We start from the raw sequence: 18989 nt of genomic DNA, 5'->3' as shown, positions 1-18989 counted from the left end.
GATATATTCATCAGAAGAGCAAGTTACTTATCTTCAATGCTTTTGGGTGGATACTGTATCTAACTGTAGATTCCTCACCTCCTGCTGACCTCCCTGTTCTGTGGAATGGATTCTTTTTCATCTAAAAAGGTCCCAAACCAGAGATCTGCACATGGTCAAGCCAATTTGTTGAGGGGCTCTGCATCTGAGGGTCGAAAAAGCCTTCGAAAGAAACTGGTGTCACCACACCTGGGTGGCGCTTATATAATGCCCCACTCTGTTACGGAGTAGAATGAGGTTGGTGCGGCATTGCATGATGCCAACTACTGTAGAGCAGAAGTACTGCTTTTGAGTTTCCGGATCCTGAGGGAAAATTTACAAGGTAAGGACTCTGCTGTTAGTTTATACACCAAAAGGGAAGTAACTTGCTTGTTGCTGCAGTAAAGATTTCAGTGAAACACCATGTGTTTGAGGCATGTGTGGCTCTTGATACACATGCTTTGCATACTCCTGCCTTCTAGTGTTGGATCCGGATGTGAGCAAGTTGTAAGGTGACTCCTCCTCTTGGTAATAAAGCGCATGGGCATTGACTCCATTGTTAGATTGTTTTCTTTCCACCATCAGGTTCGGACTTGTATTACAGTGCTCGAGTTTGAGACCCTTTCCAGGATCCTTTCGGTGCGTAACTATTCTACGCTCAGCAGTATTGTTTTCGAACGCGTATCAAACCCTTGCGTATCAAAATTCAGAAGACTCTCACTCGTCAGGTCGGAAGACTCCTATCGCTGATTTTGGGCCTCGCCCATCCGGGCTACCTTACACTCATTCGACTCCATCAATGTTACTTTGCTGATAGAACAGACTCCGTTTTGATGTTGCCCCTGGTGCTGTTCCAAGTACCCATGGACCGACCTTCATGAGGTCTGCAATCTGTGCTAATCCCCTGGCAGATTGTGAGGTCTGTAGGTCGTTTTGATCCAAAAAGACTCAGCGGGACCTTCGGACATGACGCAGAGAAATGCCGAGACGTGACATTGAATATTTGCTCACTATCTTCAGTCAACAAGATATCGAACCGAAAGAGGAAGATCTCAAAGATTCAGCTGCTGAAGAGGAAGGGGCCTTTTTGCTTCATGATTCGGACTCCGATTTGGAGCTCGATTTGGAGTTGCATGATGTCCGCCAGGTCAAGGTACTGTGAGTACTCAAATCCCTCACATGCCCACACCAAAACCTACAGTTCCTACAAAACAAAAGGCTTCCAGGCTGTTGCGTCACCTTCTTGGCACCAAAAGCACATACGAATCCTTCTGGCTCTGCGCCAAGCCGAAATCATACCTCTTCGGCTCCCACCGCTCTGGTTCAGAAAGTGAAAACTGGTTCGGTTCCAAAACCTTTGGCACCAAAACAGAAATTGGCTCCCACTACACTTCCAAAGGCAATTTTAGAGACAATGCAGGAAAGACTCGATCCGAAACAAAAACTGATCCATATACACCCAGAAACTGGCCGCATTATCACAAAGAATGCATCAGTGCCTTCTACCAAAAGGCAAACTTCTTTCCAACAGGACATTGATCTCCCAATACCTATGAAAAAGGACAAGGGTACCAGTCCTCTGCACCGTGTTCCTCTGTCTTCTCCATCTCATATGCCATCACCACCATCACCTGTACCTCTTGTACCTCACTCACCACACAATACTTTAAACATTACACCTCTGGGATCTCCACACACAGACCCAGATTCAGGAGATGACGACAATTATGGGCACCACCACTAACAGACCCCTGGCAGGATTATGACATTGACTCGCCAGGGGATACAGATTCAGACCTATAACCTGCCTAACGCTCTCCTCCTGATGATACTTCATCATATCAGGAGCTTATAGCCAAGGCTGCAGCATACCATGGGGTTACACTGCACAAAGAATCCATGGAAGATGTTTTATTTGAGAAATTATGCACCACACATAGGACGTCCCAATCTCTTTCAATGTTCCATGCAGATTATATTTTTAAGTATCCTGCACGTGCTCGAATCATTATTCCTAGGGTACATAAAAAATATAAGACTGCACCATCAGACCCAATTTGTATTCGATGACAGCTTCCACCAGACTCCCAAGTTGTTTCAAATGCCCATAAAAGGGCAAATTCACAAACAACATCAGACACATCATCTCCTGGCAAGGAATCAAAACTTATTGACTGCCAGTCATTGGCGAATTGCAAATACACACGGACTGATTGTTGGCCAAGTATGACAGAACTCACTGGATGAGATGGAGAAACTCCTCCAATATCTTACAGAGGAGCATAAAAAGAAGGGTCAAGAAGTGGTCCAAGAAGGAAAAGTAATTTCCAACTCCTCCATCAGATGCGCACTGGACTCTGCTGATACCGCCTCCAGAGGCATCAATAGAAGGCTTCTGCTACGAAGGCATGCCTTCAGATTTTAAGCCAAAAGCAAACTTTATTAACTGTCCCCCTTGACAAGGAGCATCTCTTCGGCATACATGTAGATGAGGCCTTAGAAAAAATGAAAAAGATTCTGAAGTTGTCAAATCTATGGGAGTGCTTCAAACGCCTAACACTCAAACTCCTTTCGTTGTTTCACTACAGAGCGGGTTCCAAAACCACCTCCACAGATGCTCCTGCATCGTCCTATAGGTCACAAATTCAATCCGCCCCATCTAGAGGATTTTTCACAGGCAACTATAGTGAAAACAACTCCAAAGGTCAGGGTAAAGGTACACCAACCCGCAATGCCCCATCCGGTAACAAACAGTGACTCACTTATTATCCCCCTGATCATGCTACTCCTGTCGGGGGTCGGTTACAGCAGTTTCTTCCCACCTGGCAGTCAATAATATCAGACAAGTGGGTGTTGGACATCATCCTACATGTTTATTGCCTGGAGCTCATAAGCAATCCTCCCAATATTCCACCTCGCAGCCACAGACTCTCTCTGGAACCTAAACAACTGCTCAAACAGAAAGTGCAAGCTCTCTTACTCAAATGCGCTATAGAGCCAGTTACTCTTCAACATCAAGGGTTAGGGGTTTATTCCCTATACTTCCTAAGTCCCAAAAAGGACGGCTGTCTAAGTCCCATTTTAGATCTATGCCCTTTAAATCACTATATACTTTCAGAACACTTCTATATAGTCACACTTCAACAAGTGTTTCTACTTCTACAGCAAGGCGACTTGATGTCAGCATTAGACTTAAAGGACGCATACTTTCACATCTCCATTCACCCAGCACATCTCAAATACCTCAGATTTGTGATCGCAGGAAAACATTACCAATTCAAAGTCCTACCATCCGAAGAGCGCCCCGAGTTTTCACCAAATCATTAGCAGTGGTAGCAGTGCATTTACGCAGACAAAACATTCATGTCTTTCCATATCTAGACAACTGGCTTATCAAAGCCAATACACACTCCTGTGTCAGCAACACACTCAAAGTACCATAAATCTTCTACATCAGCTGGGATTCGCTATAAATACTCAAGAATCCCATCTTCAACCTTCACAGCTACAACCATATTCTCAACACTAACCAAATACACCAGGATTCAAAATTTGCAGACACTGCTACCACAATTTCAAGCCAATCAATACCTAACAGGCAAAACTTTCATGAGTCATCTGGGAACGATTGCATCATGCGTTGCCCTAGTGCCTCATATGAGACTAAACATGTGTTCTCTACAAGTATCTTTAGCACAACAGTGGACTCAATCACAGGGTCAATTACACGATCTAGTGTTGGTAGCCAGTCACACTCATCACAGTCTGCAGTTGTGAAACACACAAAACCTATTAAAAGGGCAGCCATTCATCAACCCCTTTCCACAAATCATGCTAACAGCAGATGCATCTCTCACTGGTTGGGGTGCTCACCTACAAGATCTGACAGTTCAGGGTCTCTGGGACACAAAACACCAAAATCTCCACATTAATTACCTATAGCTTCAAGCTTTTCTCCTAGCTTTGAAAGCATTTCTACCTCACCAAATAGGCAAAGTTGGCTTAGTCCGGACGGCCAATAGGACAGCCATGTCCTATGTAAAAAACAGGGGGACACACTCTCTACAGCTGTCTCTCTCAGACCATTTGGCTTTGGGTAATACATCTCAAAATCCGTCTGTTAGTGAAACATCTACCGGGCACGAACAACGACAATGCCCTATGGATGAACTTGTCAGGGATATCTCTCTATGCTTTTCCGCCTCTCCGCCTTCCTCTGTTTCTGTTTCAGAAGCTCAGGCAAATGTCGCTCATCCTCATTCTAGTAGCTCTCACATGGGCTTGTCAACCATGGTTCACCACACTACTCGAACTTTCAGTAGTTCCACTCTAGAAGCTTCACCTCAGCCCTAACCGTCTCACTCAAAACCATGGCGAAATCAGACGTCCACACCCAAAGAAACTTAACCTTGCGATTTGGCTCCTGAAATCATAGAATTTGGGTATTTAAATCTGCCACCGGAATGTAAGACTATTCTTAAACAAGCATATAAGTCTACCACTAGAGCGTGTTATGCTGCGAAATGGAAAAGATTTGTTATTCACTGTATAAACCAAAATAATTATCCACTCAATGCATCTGTACAACACATTATTTGTTACCTCTTGCATTTACAACACTCAGGCCTTGCTTACACTTCCATATGTCTACATCTTGCGGCAGTGGCTGCCTACTTCAAAACAGGCAACACTTATCCTTATTCAAAGTGCCAGTCATTAAGGCTTCCGTGAAAGGCCTTAAGAGTAATACCACCCAGGGCCCCACCTGCACCTGCGTGGAATCTCAATATTGTTCTCACAAGACTTATGGGTCCACCCTTTGAACCATTACACAATTGCCTCATCCAGTTTCTTTCTAGGAAGGTTGCATTTTTAATTGCCATCACCTCATTGAGCTCCAGGCATTAACTTTAGAAGAATCTTCCTTCCAACTTCATAGAGAGAGGCTGATTTTGTGTACTAACCCAAAATTCCTTCCAACTGTAGTGTCCCCTTTCCACGTTAACTAATCTGTTGAACTACCTGTTTTCTTCCCTCAGATTATGTGGCAGAAAGAGCTCTTCATACGCTAAATGTCAAAAGCACATTAATGTACTATATTGACAGAACAAAAGATTTTCGCAAAACAACTTTGTTGCGTTTGCTCCCTCTCATAAAGGGAAACCCATTTGAAGATCAGGCATTTCCAGATGAATTGTTAAATGCATTCAGACACGCTATCTCAAAGCCAAAACAACTTTGTCTATCCCCCTAGAGCACACACTACTCGTAAATAGGGGCATCTATGGCTTTCTTAGGCAACATTCCCATAGCTGAAATTTGTAAAGCAGCTACACGGTTAACACCACACACATTTACTAAGCACTTGTGTGTGGATGTTCTAGCACGCCAACAAGCTAATGTAGGACAGGCAGTGCTGCATACACATTTTCAAACAACGTCCACTAGTTAGCCACCGTGTTTGGAGGGCACTGCTATTTAGTCTATGCAAAGCATGTGTATCTGCAGCCATACATGCCTCGAACGGATTATGTTACCGTGCAAACATCTGTTATTGGCATGCAGTACTGCAGATTCACATGAGCCCACATTCCTCCCTGGACACCTTTTGGTTGTTGCAGTTCTTATCTATAATTTCATATGCATGGACATCTCTTTACTTACACACACTTATACTCTATTTTTACCGTCTTGCGGGAAAACAATCTAACAATGGAGTCAATGCCCATGCGCACTATTACCGGGAAGAGGAGACACCTTGCCTCGTGACTCGAAAGACTTCTTCAGTCTGCACATATCCGGACCCAGCACTAGATGGCAGGAGTATCTACATGTGAATCTTCAGCACTACTTGCCACGAACGGATGCTTACAGGATGAGTAAAATTAACCTTCTGTTCAGTCTGATTGCCTAGCAATTACTCAAGACGCAAAACACAGTGGGTCGTACTACTACACAGCTCTGGGAGCATTTCACTGATAAACGTCTCCCGTGGGTCACTAGCACACTACTCTGGAACGCTTAGTTTGTCACTAGTTTCCGTTGGTACAGGGGATTGTTGGACGTCCACCACAGTGTTGAAAACCTTTTGTGGTGCTCCTGCCCTTTGGTCTCAGCAGCCAAGAAATGTGAAATTCGATGCTGATCCCCATTGTCTTCTGGAGCACTCCTTTGAACGTCTAAATTGCACATTGATATAGCCACCTCTGTAATTTTTCTTTTCGTTTGCAATCGCTGGAACAAATTTCTTTAATCGGATGCCCTTACACTCACTCATCACGCACTTAAGCACACTCTTGCTCAGGATGCATGGAACCCAAGTTCTGCACAGTCCAGGCGCTCCCACCCACCTGACACCATCCGTAGTGACAGATGGTGGGGCCGGTGCTCTCCTCTTCTGCCATTTCAGTCAGCTGGCCCCTTTAAAACACGTGCCACCCCTTCAGCGACTTGGTTCACGCCCTCACTTGCAAAAGAAAGGCTTACTTGTAAGCAATTAGATCGTAAATGGCAATTGGCCTATAAACTGGACAATCAGTTCAAAGTTAAAACTGCCCAGAAAATGTATGTAAGTCAATAAGGGAGGCAAAAAAGAAGTTTTATATTTCTTAGGTTGAGGTCCCCCGTGGGAGGTCGAGGGACCGGTCGCGGAGCCATCAGCATCACTTGTCTGAATCGGGGACAGCTAAGTCAAGGCGCCATAAAAAGTCGAAGAAGCGATGTCGCTCTTCCTCTACCCCTCACCGGTCGCGGGACGCGGTGGAGGGGGCGGGCGGTCACTCCCCCGCGGCTCTGTTGGTGCCTCCGTTGTTGCCTGTGGCCTACCCACCCTTTCTAGGACTGCACGCGACTTCGAACAAGGTGCAGGCCTTCATGTCGGCCTTGCGCCATTTGTTTGCCCCGCAGGGTCCCTTCGGAGCGCCTTCGGGCCCTGCGGATCCGTCGGAAGGGTTTGCCTCCGTGCCGCCTTCGGCCTCTGCTACGCTGGCACCATACGCTCTGGCCTCGGCACCGGATCCGATCTCGGCGCCGGGTGCAGCGCCCCGTCTGACGCCAGACGGCACCGAACCGGGACTGGTTTCTTACCCACCCATCCCATTGCTTGGAGGGGAGTTTATCCCATTTCCCAGGGCAACTCATCCTTACCGGCCTCTTCAGCAACCAGTGTACGAAGGCGAGCATTGGGAGGGGTCTGAGGACCCTCTTGCAGCTCAATGCGAGGATGAGCCTGAATGGGAAGGCGATGTGGAGGGTCCAGTAGATCTGGATTTCTCTCCACATCCTGGTACTCTGTCCCCTTCTTCCGTGGCCACAGAGAAGGTTGGGACTTTTTCAGTGGTGTTACGTAGGGCGGCTGAGGTTCTTAACCTCGAGCTCCCTTCTGTACCTATCAGGACTAATCTCCTGACTGAGGTGCTGCAGCCGCAGTCGTCCTCTGCGGAGCCATTACTGCCCTTCAATGAAGTGAAGAGCTTACTGATATCCTGTTGAGCACCTGGATCAAACCTAACACAGGAGTTCCTGTAGACAAGGGTGTGGCACGCCGCAGGCACCGGGCGATCCCAGCTTTCTCACACAACACCCGACGTCTGAGAGTCTGGTTGTCCAGGCTTCTGCCTCGCCGAGTGCGTTCCCTTCTGCTCCTCCGGACAAGGAATCTAGGAAACTGGAGCAATTTGGGAAAAAGATTTTCACGTCTGCCACCTCTGGGTTGAGGGTGATGAATACTGCGTGCCTGCTAGGCTGCTATTCCCATTCTGTGTGGGACACCGTGACACAGGTGCTGCCTCAGTGCCCTGTGGAAGCACGGGCGGTTCTCTTCCAAGCCATTACCGAAGGGAGAGATGCTGCAAAATGTACTATTCATTGTGGGCTTGAAACGGCCGATTCTCTCGGTAGGGCACTTTCCACAACAGTGGCGCTCCGTCGTTATGCTTGGCTCCGAACTACTGGCTTCTCTGGGGATGTTCAGAACACCTTGTTGTACATGCCCTTTGATAGCACGCGCCTATTTGGTGATAAGGCGGATAGCACCCTGTAACGCTTTAAGGACTCTCGGGCTACGGCCCAGTCCTTGGGTCTCACAACCACGCGTACTCCCTCGGGGTCCACTTTTCGGTCCTTTTGAGGTCAGGGTCAGGGCGCCCAGGAGCGTTCCTTTCAGACCCACAAGCCTGCGCAGCCACAGTCTCAGCGCAGCTGCGGACGTGGGACCCGCCGTGGTGGGTCCAGAGGACAGCGGGCGGGTCAATCCACCACCTCCCCTGCCGCCGCTGCCTCTAAACCTTCCTAGTCCGATGTTTTAGGCCCACCTGACGCCACTGGGTGGCAGCATTCGCCATCACCTTTCCCACTGGGGCTCCATAACCTCGGACAGGTGGGTTCTGCAAATAATCCGAAGGGGCTACTCCCTCCCCTTCGAGTCTACCCCTCCAGCCATGCCACATCAGTACCACCGCATGTCGGGGATCACTTGTCACTTCTTCAGCAGGAAGTTGCGGCCCTCTTGGCCAAGGGGTCTATCGAGTGCATTCCGATGCCAGAAGTAGGTCGTGGTTGTTATTCCCACTACTTCGTGGTTTCAAAGAAGGACAAGGGCCTGCGGCCTATCTTAGACCTCCGGAACGTCAAGCGCTTCCTCCGGAAGGAGATGTTCAAGATGCTCACACTTGCTCAGGTCTTGTCTGCCCTAGACCCCCAAGACTGGATGGTAGCGTTGGACTTGCAGGATGCTTATTTTCATATCCCCATCCTGCCGGCCCACCGGCGTTACCTTCGGTTCACGGTAGGCCACGAGCACTTTCAGTTCACCGGGCTCACTTTTGGCCTTACCAGCGCCCCTCGGGTGTTCACGAAAGTGATGGCGGTGGTCATAGCTCATCTTCGCAGATCAGGGGTTTCAGTCTTCCCCTATCTCGACGACTGGCTGTTGAAGGAGGGCTCGCCCCAGGCAGTCGTCTCCCACCTTCAGACTATGAGAATCTCCTGAATTTGCTGGGGTTCTCTATAAACGTGCCGAAGTCACACCTGACTCCTTCTCAGATGCTCCCTTTCATCTGAGCTGTTCTGGACACAGTGCAGTTTTGGGTCTATCCTCCCGATAGCGAGTCCAGGATATTCAGGCTATGATCCTTATATTTCAGCTTCAACCTGGATTTCGGTGAGACTGACTCTGAGGCTGTTGAGCCTCATGGCCTCCTGCATCCTGTTAGTAAAGCATGCCAGGTGGTGTATCAGGACTCTGCAGTGGGATTTGAAGTTCCATTGGGCACAGCATCAGGGAAATCTCACCGATGTGGTTCAGATCTCAGAAGGGACTGTGAAAGATCTGCAGTGGTGGTTGATGAACCACAATTGGGTCAACGGCAGACCCCTCTACCTTCCCCAACCATATCTCTCAATCGTGACAGATACGTCACTTCTGGGATGGAGCGACCACCTGGGAGAGGTGGAGATCAGGAGATACTGGTCTCCGTTGGAGTCGGAGCTCCACATACATTTGTGAAGCTCTGAGCGATTCTGTTGGCATTGAAGGCAATTCTTCCATCTGTCAAGGGGATGTTAGTGGGGGTGTTCACAGACAACACCACCGCCATGTGGTACTGCAACAAGCAGGGTGGATGGGGTCATGGACCCATTGTCGGAGACCCTGCGTCTCTGGACATGGCTGGAACATCCGGGAAGAACCCTGGTGGTTCAACACCTGGCAGGTTCTCTGAACGCCAGTGCTTACTAACTCAGCTGTCGATGCCTAGCTGATCATAAATGACGTCTCCAGTCAGAAGTGGCGCATGGTCTCTCTCAGCAGTGGGGTGGACCTTGGTCAGATTTGTTCGCCCCCGAAAGAACGTGCAGTGTCAGCAGTACTGCGTGCTGGAGTATCAAAGGCAGCTATCGCTCGTTTTTTTGTCGCAAGTGGAGCTCAGACCTGCTGTATGCCTTTCCTCCCATACCACTCCTGCCCAGGGTTCTGAAGAAGATCAGTAGTGACCGAGCCAAGTCATTCTTGTGGCTCCGGACTGGGCAAGGAGAGTCTGGTATCCAGAGCTTCTGAAAAAGAGCATCGATCCTCCGATCACGCTGCCCCTTTGGGATGATCTTATTTTGCAGCAGCAGGGGAAGGTCCTCCACTCAAACCTGTCAATTCTTCGCCTCCATGTGTTGAGATTAAGCAGCGGCAGTAAATGAAACTTTATTTTGGCGGCCGGTCGACCTTCCACTAGGACGGTAAACGCCTGCCATTGGCAGAAATTAGTGTTATACTGTACAGAAAGGTCTATTGACCCTCTCTCTGCTTCTCTTTCTACTGTTCTTTTGTTCATTCTGACCCTTGCCCAGCAGGGTTCTGCTTGGGAACTCATAACCATCAAAACAGCCTTCTTAGTGGTGATTACATCTGCCCAGAGGGTGAGTGAGTTGCAGGCGTTATCTTGTTTGCCTTCCTATCCGATGTCGTTTCCAGACAAAGTGGTGCTTCGCACCCCGGCTTCCTTTTTGCCAAAAGTTGTGACCCCGTTACATCTGGGTCAATCAATCACATTGCCCACCTTCTTTGCTCCCCCCATCCCTCTAAGGAAGAGGAGCGTCTCCACCGACTTGACCCAATAAGAGCATTGTCGTTCTACCTTGACCACACAAGAGTTCCGGGGGAGGGGGGGGGGGACCAACTCTTTGTGGGGTATGTGGGAGCTAAGAAGGGAAGGGCAGTGCAAAAAAGGACCATCTCTTGCTGGGTCGTTCTCTGCATTAAGATTTGCTAGGACCTGGCAAAGGAGCAGCCCCCTGAGGTGTTAAGGGCCCATTCCACCTGGGAAAAGGCTGCGACTACAGCATTGGCTCGGGATGCCCCAGTCCTAGACATCTGTCAGTCAACAAGTTGGGCATCCTTGCACACATTTGCCAAACATTACTGCCTGGACAATCAAGTCCGCAGAGACCGGCATTTTGCCAGTTCAGTCCTGCAGGACTTCCTAGTTTGAGGTATTGGTCCGCAACCCACTGCCGGTATGATATTACTTGGGTATCTAATTCAAAGGTAAGGAATCTGCAGCTAGAAGTCTCTATCAGATTAACAAATTACTTACATTCAGTAACGCATTATCTGGTAGAGACTCTGTCAGGCAGCAGATTGCTTACATCCCCACCCAATACTCCCCACTATGCAGACTAATGTTGTAGAGCTAGGGCTACTCCCCTGTTCAGGGCCCTAGTTTTGCACACGATTACGTCAGTTACTTCGTGGCTCTGCGCTTGTGGCGCGGAAAAAACGAAAACTACTGACGTCCTTGCGCTTGGGTGGCGCCTATATGTACCCCGATGTCATAACCCATGCTAACAATGCCAATGATGTCCTGCAGAGTCAAATGGAGTCACCAGACGGCGCGCGCAAAGGGTATTGCTCAGCAGAAGTTTCAGGATCCAACCTGACGCCTGGGAAATTCAAAGGTAAGGAATCTGCAGCTAGATAGTCTCTGCCAGATAATGCGTTACCGAACGTAAGTAACTTGTTCTTTAAAATTTTGAAGAATTATACTATACCATGGCTAGTGTTTGCTGTGTCTAGATATTTGTTGTACCCCTGGTGGCTAAGAAGCAAAAACAGTTTTCTGTATCGGGATATAAGTTGGTTTCTGATGCACATAATATAATGCAGATTGTTTCTTTGTGCATAAGGAAATTGGTACATATCGATTGAGATTATTGATATATGGTTATTATTTAAAGCACATGCACTTTATAGAATTCGAGTGTCACTAAAGTGGAAAATATGGCTGTTACTCCCTAAGCGCACATATTTTATTCAAACCAGAGCATTACTAAAGTGGGACTTTCCATAATTGTTCCTTTTTCACCTGCCAGATCAGCTTAAACAATTTATAAGCGCTCCCAGGATTATCAATTGTTTTTATAAGTATTATAAAGTATATTGTGTTTTATTGCTTTTTATATTTTGTTTTTATGGATAGTATTGTTTTTAAAAGATTGTTCTTTTGATGTAATTTTATGGGCTTTTTTTTATCAAAACGAATATAGAATTTGTGTGTGTGTGTGTGTGTGTGTGTGTGTGTATATATATATATATATATATATTATCTAATGGCGGTCGCCAGTAGATAGTTATAGATAGGACCGTGTTTCCATAGGAAATCCGCAACATTCTATTTGGAATAACTTTGGCGCCGGTTGACGAATCCTCGCGAAATTTTCAAAATAGGTGGGGCGCTCCGCTCCTTCCCTGAAAGTCTCGGGGGGATTCGTCAAGCGGGGGCTGAGAAAAAGGGGGGGTCCCAAAACGCGTTTCCCCATGCATTTTTCCATAGGACCTTTAGTCCAAGCTACAGCCCGAACGGCTGAACAGAATTACTTGAAATTTGGCAGAGAGGTAGTCCTCAGGTCAGGGATGTGCCTTTTGCAGGTCTGGTGTAAATCTGTTCAGTATTTCCTGAGAAAATAGCATTTAAATCAATATATATATCTATAGGCGCGCTCTGTGCGCGTACGGTAAAACGTACCATACGCGCACGCTGCCGTGCGCGAGCGCGATTCTGATTGGTTGTTAGATCTTAGTAAACATTCGAATCGGTCGAAACCAGGAAGTGTCGGCCGCCATTTTGTCTCTTGCAGTCTGAGGTGGTGAAAAACAAATGTAGAGAAGTCGAGCGCTATATAAGAACACACATACATACATACGTGAAAAGGGGGCAGGGTGGACAGTTCCTGACCCCCTAGCCTTTGTCAGGGGGTCCCAGAAGGACCACCAAGGGCCAAAATATCTTTTAATTTTTTTACGAAAAATCGTGGAGTACGCGTAGCGTGCGCGTACGGTAGAAACTGAAAAATTCCGCGAAATGCGTAACGTGGGTGCGCGAAGCGCCGTACGCGCACGGTGAAAAACCTTAAAAAATAAATAAATAAATACATAACTTAGCATTTAAAAAAACGTACAAATTCACTGAAAAAACCATAGGTTTCACACACGTTATAGTTAGGAATTAGCATTTAAAAAAACCTTGCAAATTCACTTAAAAAACCATAGGTTTCACACGTTATAGTTAGCTGGACATTTCACTCGTGAAAAACCATTGAAATTCCCCCGTTATAGTTAGTGCAGGCAACTATAACTCACGCGACCGCAATCCTCTGCTGATGACGTCAGATATTACATCACTGATGACATATGTGTCTTTCTGAAAAAAAAAAATTGTAATATATGTATAGCTAAAAATTAATGGAAGAAGATATGGGTAAATAAGTGTCTAAATACAGTGATGTAATATCTGACGTCATCAGCAGAGGATTGCGGTCGCGTGAGTTATAGTTGCCTGCACTAACTATAACGGGGGAATTTCAATGGTTTTTCACGAGTGAAATGTCCAGCTAACTATAACATGTGTGAAACCTATGGTTTTTTAAGTGAATTTGCAAGGTTTTTTAAATGCTAATTCCTAACTATAACGTGTGTGAAACCTATGGTTTTTTCAGTGAATATATATATTCTTATGATTAGGAATATGAAATGATCCAATGAAGAAAAGACACATTCTTTTGTATTGCTTTATTGATTGTTTTCCTCTTGTTAATGTAACTAAATTGTATGAATTTTGTAATTGTGTGACGATATATTTGTGTGATTGTTGCGATTAAGATAAAGTTAATACGGTGGCGATACTCGAATTACCGGAAACTCTGTTAAATTGCTCCAAAATGTGTGTCTTAAACATTACTGTTTCTGTATCTGTCACTTCATGGGATTGAAACAGTTAACATTTACTGTCCATGTGTTGTTCCTCCCATTCCATTCACTTCACAAAAGCCACTATCCACTCAGCATTAGGGACGTTTCCCCGCCGAATTAGGCTTCTCACGCATCAGCACACGTCACCAATCAGAGATCAGGGATTTGTCTTTGTGATTTTAATCACCGTGGTGAGGGTTTGGAATGGGCATTCTGTGTTTTTCTGCTCCTTGTTTTGGTTTGTGGCGCCATTGCTCACTGTACATCTGACACCCACCCACACAAACACAGTGGATAGATTTCTTTTCCGATTTGCCGGTTTATATGGAATCCAGTTCGACATGTTTGTCCTTATAGGAATAAGGACCCTTGTTTGTGCTTTATTCCAGAACGCTTGCAGGCAAGCACCCTGATTTTCACAGAGAAGTTCTTCAAGAAAGTATTTTGCCATTTTAAGGTCTTTTCAGTTAGGGGCTAATAGTGTTAGCTGCCAATGCTACAGGAATATTCTTCTTGCATCAAGCATTGCTTTCAGCGAAATGGAGGGCGAGCGTGCTCTGTGGACTGGTATGTTGATAACGGGCGGCGGGATCTGCGTGCATTATTGCTGAAAGGAAAGTACTTGCATTGCAGCCCGGTGGAAGTGGTCATGTGCTCTCCGGTGCGCTCTCCCTTTCACAGGCTCAAAGCAGAGCTCTCGGCACGGCTCTCTGCTTTACCGTTAACTGCATTTCTTGAAAGAAATCTGTATGGTTTAATATTTCCAACGGAAACCAGGAAATGCGCCAACTATGCATGCTCAGTCCACAGAAAGAAAATTGGGCTTTGCCTTCTGTGGGGAAAAAAAAACATAATTTCCTGCGACAAAAGATACTAATTGAGCATTAATTGTTGGACAATAGTGTCCCACTTTTAATTCAATTAAATTACGAATGTGTTTGTACCCTGACACCTCCTGTACTCCACATGGCTCAAATAATAGGAAATATAATATGTTAAGTGGCTGGATATTAAAGCAGACTGGAGGAAGAAGGATTCCGGCCGTGTACTGGGAGGAATGAAACAGCACATTTGAGTCTCGCAGCCCTTTCAGTATTACATTTTCAGAAAATAAAATTACTTGTGTATGAAAACAGAGCCTTTCCCCAGCTCCCTCGTTCTCCTGATCAGCTGATGAAGAGACTAGCAGCTCGCTGCTTTGCTGGCTTGTTAATGTTGTCTCCACTAACTGTGATTTCCGACAGCCGGCCTTCTGATAGTGGGAAGGTAAATATGTTCTTGTTTTTATTGTCTCCCCATTCAGTCGCACCACAACGGGGGCATGTGTAGGTGTGAGGCTCCTCCGGCGCTGCCGTCTCTCTGTATGTCTGTGCACAGCCGAATGCCTAAGGAGAGCACACATTAGCGGCTCACATCCTTGCATGCTGCAATTGCCGATTTGTGGAGCATTTCCCCGTGTTCTCGGTGTCTCTTAGCTGCAGTGGTGTGTCCCGGCCGCCCTGCTTTAGCAGTATGAATATTAATGCATTTCATGTCTTCCTCCTCACGCATCAGATCTTCAGTGGCCGTCGCTGTGCGCGGTGATGGAAATTGTCTTGTGATTATTAAGGCCTACTGTAGTTTGCGGCTGTCCCCCAGGATTCTGCTCATCACGTTTGTTCTGGGGATCTGAACGCCGACAGCATGCTCCAGAACCACATTTCCAAATCCCACCGCTGTTTTAAGATGCCAGAGCAAGGATTTTTCCTCCTCCTTTTTTGTGCTCCGGGCTTTTGTTCGCCGTCCGTCCTACAGTAGTCATTTCTATAAATGTGATGTAATCATTCACAATATTGATTGCCATGCTCACATGAGCGTAAATATTAGCCATGTTTGGTGCTGTGGAAAAGTGAAGGTAATTGCTTTTTGATTAGTGCTCTTTCTTATGCCGGGAAGGATTAGTTGGGCATTTGCATATTGACAGCAATATTGAGATGTGGGAGGAGGGGAAATTCATATCTATTGTACTGAGATGCATTCATTCAGAAGCCTAATTCCAAGGCGTTCTATTCTGCCTGTGGCTGGAGCACTGCAGACCCTTTGTTTCACGTTGACGCCAGCTCTCTTAATATTTGCCTGACATTAATTGCGGGAAGATGTGATGTAGATCTGTTCATTTGCTGTGTGCCGATCGCTTTGTGCTTTGACGTTCACGCGCCGGTTTGTGTTTTCTGAATTCCTCTCTTTCTGCTTAAAAGCTGCTTGGTAGAAATCTCAGAACAAGTGGTCCTACGCGCGTCTGCATTTAAATTGCCGAGTGTAGCGTTTATGATAAATGCTCTTGTAGCTGAGATGCTTGCCTTTATTGTCATTCCTAACAGCAGTCATGCATCCTTTCAGTTGAGCTGGTATTGTTTGTGAGGTATTCTTCCCCCCTGCTTTTCGAAGTAGTGGAGAAGCACAGGTGGCGAGAGAAGCTTTAGTTTGATGGCACTAATGAGCATGTGACAGGTGGGAAAGCAGAGGTGTTACTACTGTGTGTACTTTTCTGTACAGGATAAAGAATGCATATCTTTGTTTTCTTTTCTTTCCATTTTTTTACATTTCCGCACAATGCACCATGATTGATTGTTTTAACTACTATATGGAAACTCGCAAGCTGTTATAGAATGCATTTTTTTTTTTATGTAAATGGATTTCTAACGGTGGCATCAACTATTCTTGATTGTAAATTTGTACTTTTCCTTATGTTATTCTGTATCTTCTACATTCAGTGACAGAAGTGGAAATGGTGTTAGTTATCCCATGCATTGTGACGACTCTTCTCAGACTAATGATCTTAAAAATACAGCTAAAAAACAACGACGTCTAGAATCCAACTGTTAAACAAGTCCTTGAATAATAATACGTTTGCAAACAGTGTCTATTTTTGTCTTTCTGGATTAAGTAAATTATGCATATTGGGTGATTTTACTATTCGCTTCTGTGAAGGGCATTTCCCCATCCATTTTCCTATGCTACTCTTTACATTCACCATATGGACTAGACTACATTGAAATGTTTACAGTTTCCTTTAACTTGTGTCTAATATGTTATTTTGTTGGCCAATTCAGAGCACTTTTATAAAAGCAAGCAAATCACAGTAATGAGACTAAGTGGGTGAAAATATAGTAGGAATGAATGTAACCAGGAGTTAAGTGATTGGTATTTGTTTAGCACTGCTTGGGCATTTGTCTGCCACTGGTTGGGCATCAGAGGCTTTGGTAGCCCAGAGGTGACTTTCCAAGTAGTTCAGAGGATTCCATCGCAGAGTAGAATCTCATTGGACTGGTCAAGATTTGCTGGCAGTAGCGTGGAAGAGTATATTCCAATGCTTTGTGAAGATTGGACTTTGAGTGAGTCTGGAACGCTGTAGCGGATCCTTCCTCATCTTCAAGGACAGTACGCATGACCATTACCCACCACAGATATATGTGTAAGACAATTGATCATAGCGCCTGGTGTTTGGGCCAGTAATAGTCAATTAATGGCATAGTCTAGTGTGTTGACTGTATGTTCTATCTTTTGTGTTCTGCTGCACGACAGTGAAGAGTGTTGTTGTGATCTCCAGGATTCCCAACTATATGAGATATCTGTGACATGCGGGCACCATTTTATCCAAAATGGTCTCCTGGATATTGTATATGTTGCTAGTGAATGGAGATGTGTACCTGTAGTGAGCGCAACAATTTGCTACTGTATGGAACCTCTGCGCTGTTTTTGGACTGTGCGCAGTGTTTTGTCTAACTTGTCTTGTTGAGAGTTGGTGGGTATTGTCCTGGCCTACAGGGGTTTTAAAAGCAGGAGTAAAGCTTCAAACCAGAGTGAATGCACTGTCTGTGGGGATAAGAGTGTAGTAGGTGTCCTTGGAGGAGGAAGCAAAGAACCATTTGTGTCTTTGGTCACGCAGGTTTGATCCTAGCTACAAAGGAGAATACGCTCCTACGTTACTTTACTGTCCCCAATGGTGCAAGTTAACGCTGAGAAGTTTATATGTCATTGATTATTATTTTTCTCATTTCTACATCGGTTAGTGTGATATTCATGCATGAGTGTTGCCGACCACTACAGTTTGTCTCTATGGAATTTTATACTGACAATTGTCCTCTGTCGAACTACTACTGGTTTTATCACAAGGAAACTGGGACGGGGTAGATAGACTACCTTATTTACCTTAAATCACATTTTTGGGTGAAGTGCAGAAAAACGCCTTTGGAATACAGGGTTCCTGTCATTCAGCCAGTAGGCCACTTTTCAACCGATGATAAATGTTTAAGCTATAACTCTTCTCCATCTACGTCTACTTTTAATTAAGTGATTCTATCCACAGCTTGTGGAATAAATCGCCTTAATTTACCTTTTTCTACAGTGGCATGTTTAACATTTTGATCAATGTAATTTACCCTTTGTCTTCTCTGGGCAGGCTATCGAGGACGGCAACTTGGACGATATGGAAGAGGAAGTGCGGGTTAAGAAACGGAAACGGCGAAGACACATAGAAAAGGATTCTGTGAAGGAGGACTTGGAAAAGGCTAAGAAAAAAAGGGGCAGGCCTCCAGCTGAAAAACTGTCCCCAAACCCACCCAAACTGACTAAACAAATGAACGCCATCATTGATACAGTTATCAACTATAAGGACAGGTGAGCTTTGCATTTGGTACTTTGTCTGTAAAGCAGTGTGAAGCTGCCATTAACAGTTTCACTTTTTTCAAAGTACTCAAATGACGTGTATAAACTCCTATGTCTTAATTTATTGAGAGATTGGTAAAGGGGTGCAGCCTCAATGATGTTCAGTAACAGGTTTTGCTGTATACATTGCAAATAAAATATTGTGCTCTCTATCAACAACCTCAAAAAAGTAATATTTTTAGAAAGTATATCTTAATCTTATTAAATCCACACATTGTCCACACTGTGAAGCGACAAGGAAAAATCAGATCTCAGTATGCAAGTTCATTTGTATGGAACAAAATAGTGTATCAAGTGCAAATGCCAAAGTCAGTAGTAAGTTGTTTGTCCTAGTGCACACAATATCAAAGAGCATTATGTTAAGTAATTGACACTCCCTCAGTGTTGTAATGCTTTGTAATCTCTACAGAAAAGCCTTGAACGCATCCAACTAAATGAGGCTATATATTTTCCCTCACTACGCAGCTAAGTTTTGGAAGATTTACAGGCTATGGTGTTTGTGACTTACCCCAGCAAAGTCTTTCTTTTA

The 18989-nt window shown here is 45.4% G+C and overlaps 1 protein-coding gene across 3 annotated transcripts in view; it reads left to right on the top strand.

The window, feature by feature from the left end:
• SMARCA2 (SWI/SNF related BAF chromatin remodeling complex subunit ATPase 2) overlaps positions 1–18989 on the top strand; it is a 1761756-nt gene that overhangs the window by 1534057 nt on the left and 208710 nt on the right. For all 3 annotated transcript variants that reach the window (XM_085632958.1, XM_085632957.1, XM_085632956.1), the window contains one exon: positions 18195–18412. In XM_085632958.1, coding sequence (XP_085489084.1) covers positions 18195–18412 — 218 coding nt within the window. The remainder of the gene's footprint in view (positions 1–18194; positions 18413–18989) is intronic.

The sequence above is a fragment of the Triturus cristatus genome, chromosome 2_1, assembly GCF_964204655.1.
Source record: "Triturus cristatus chromosome 2_1, aTriCri1.1, whole genome shotgun sequence".
Taxonomy (NCBI): Eukaryota; Metazoa; Chordata; class Amphibia; order Caudata; family Salamandridae; genus Triturus; species Triturus cristatus.
The sequence above is the reverse complement of the archived record's forward strand: the minus strand, read 5'-3'. Positions and strand labels throughout refer to the sequence as shown.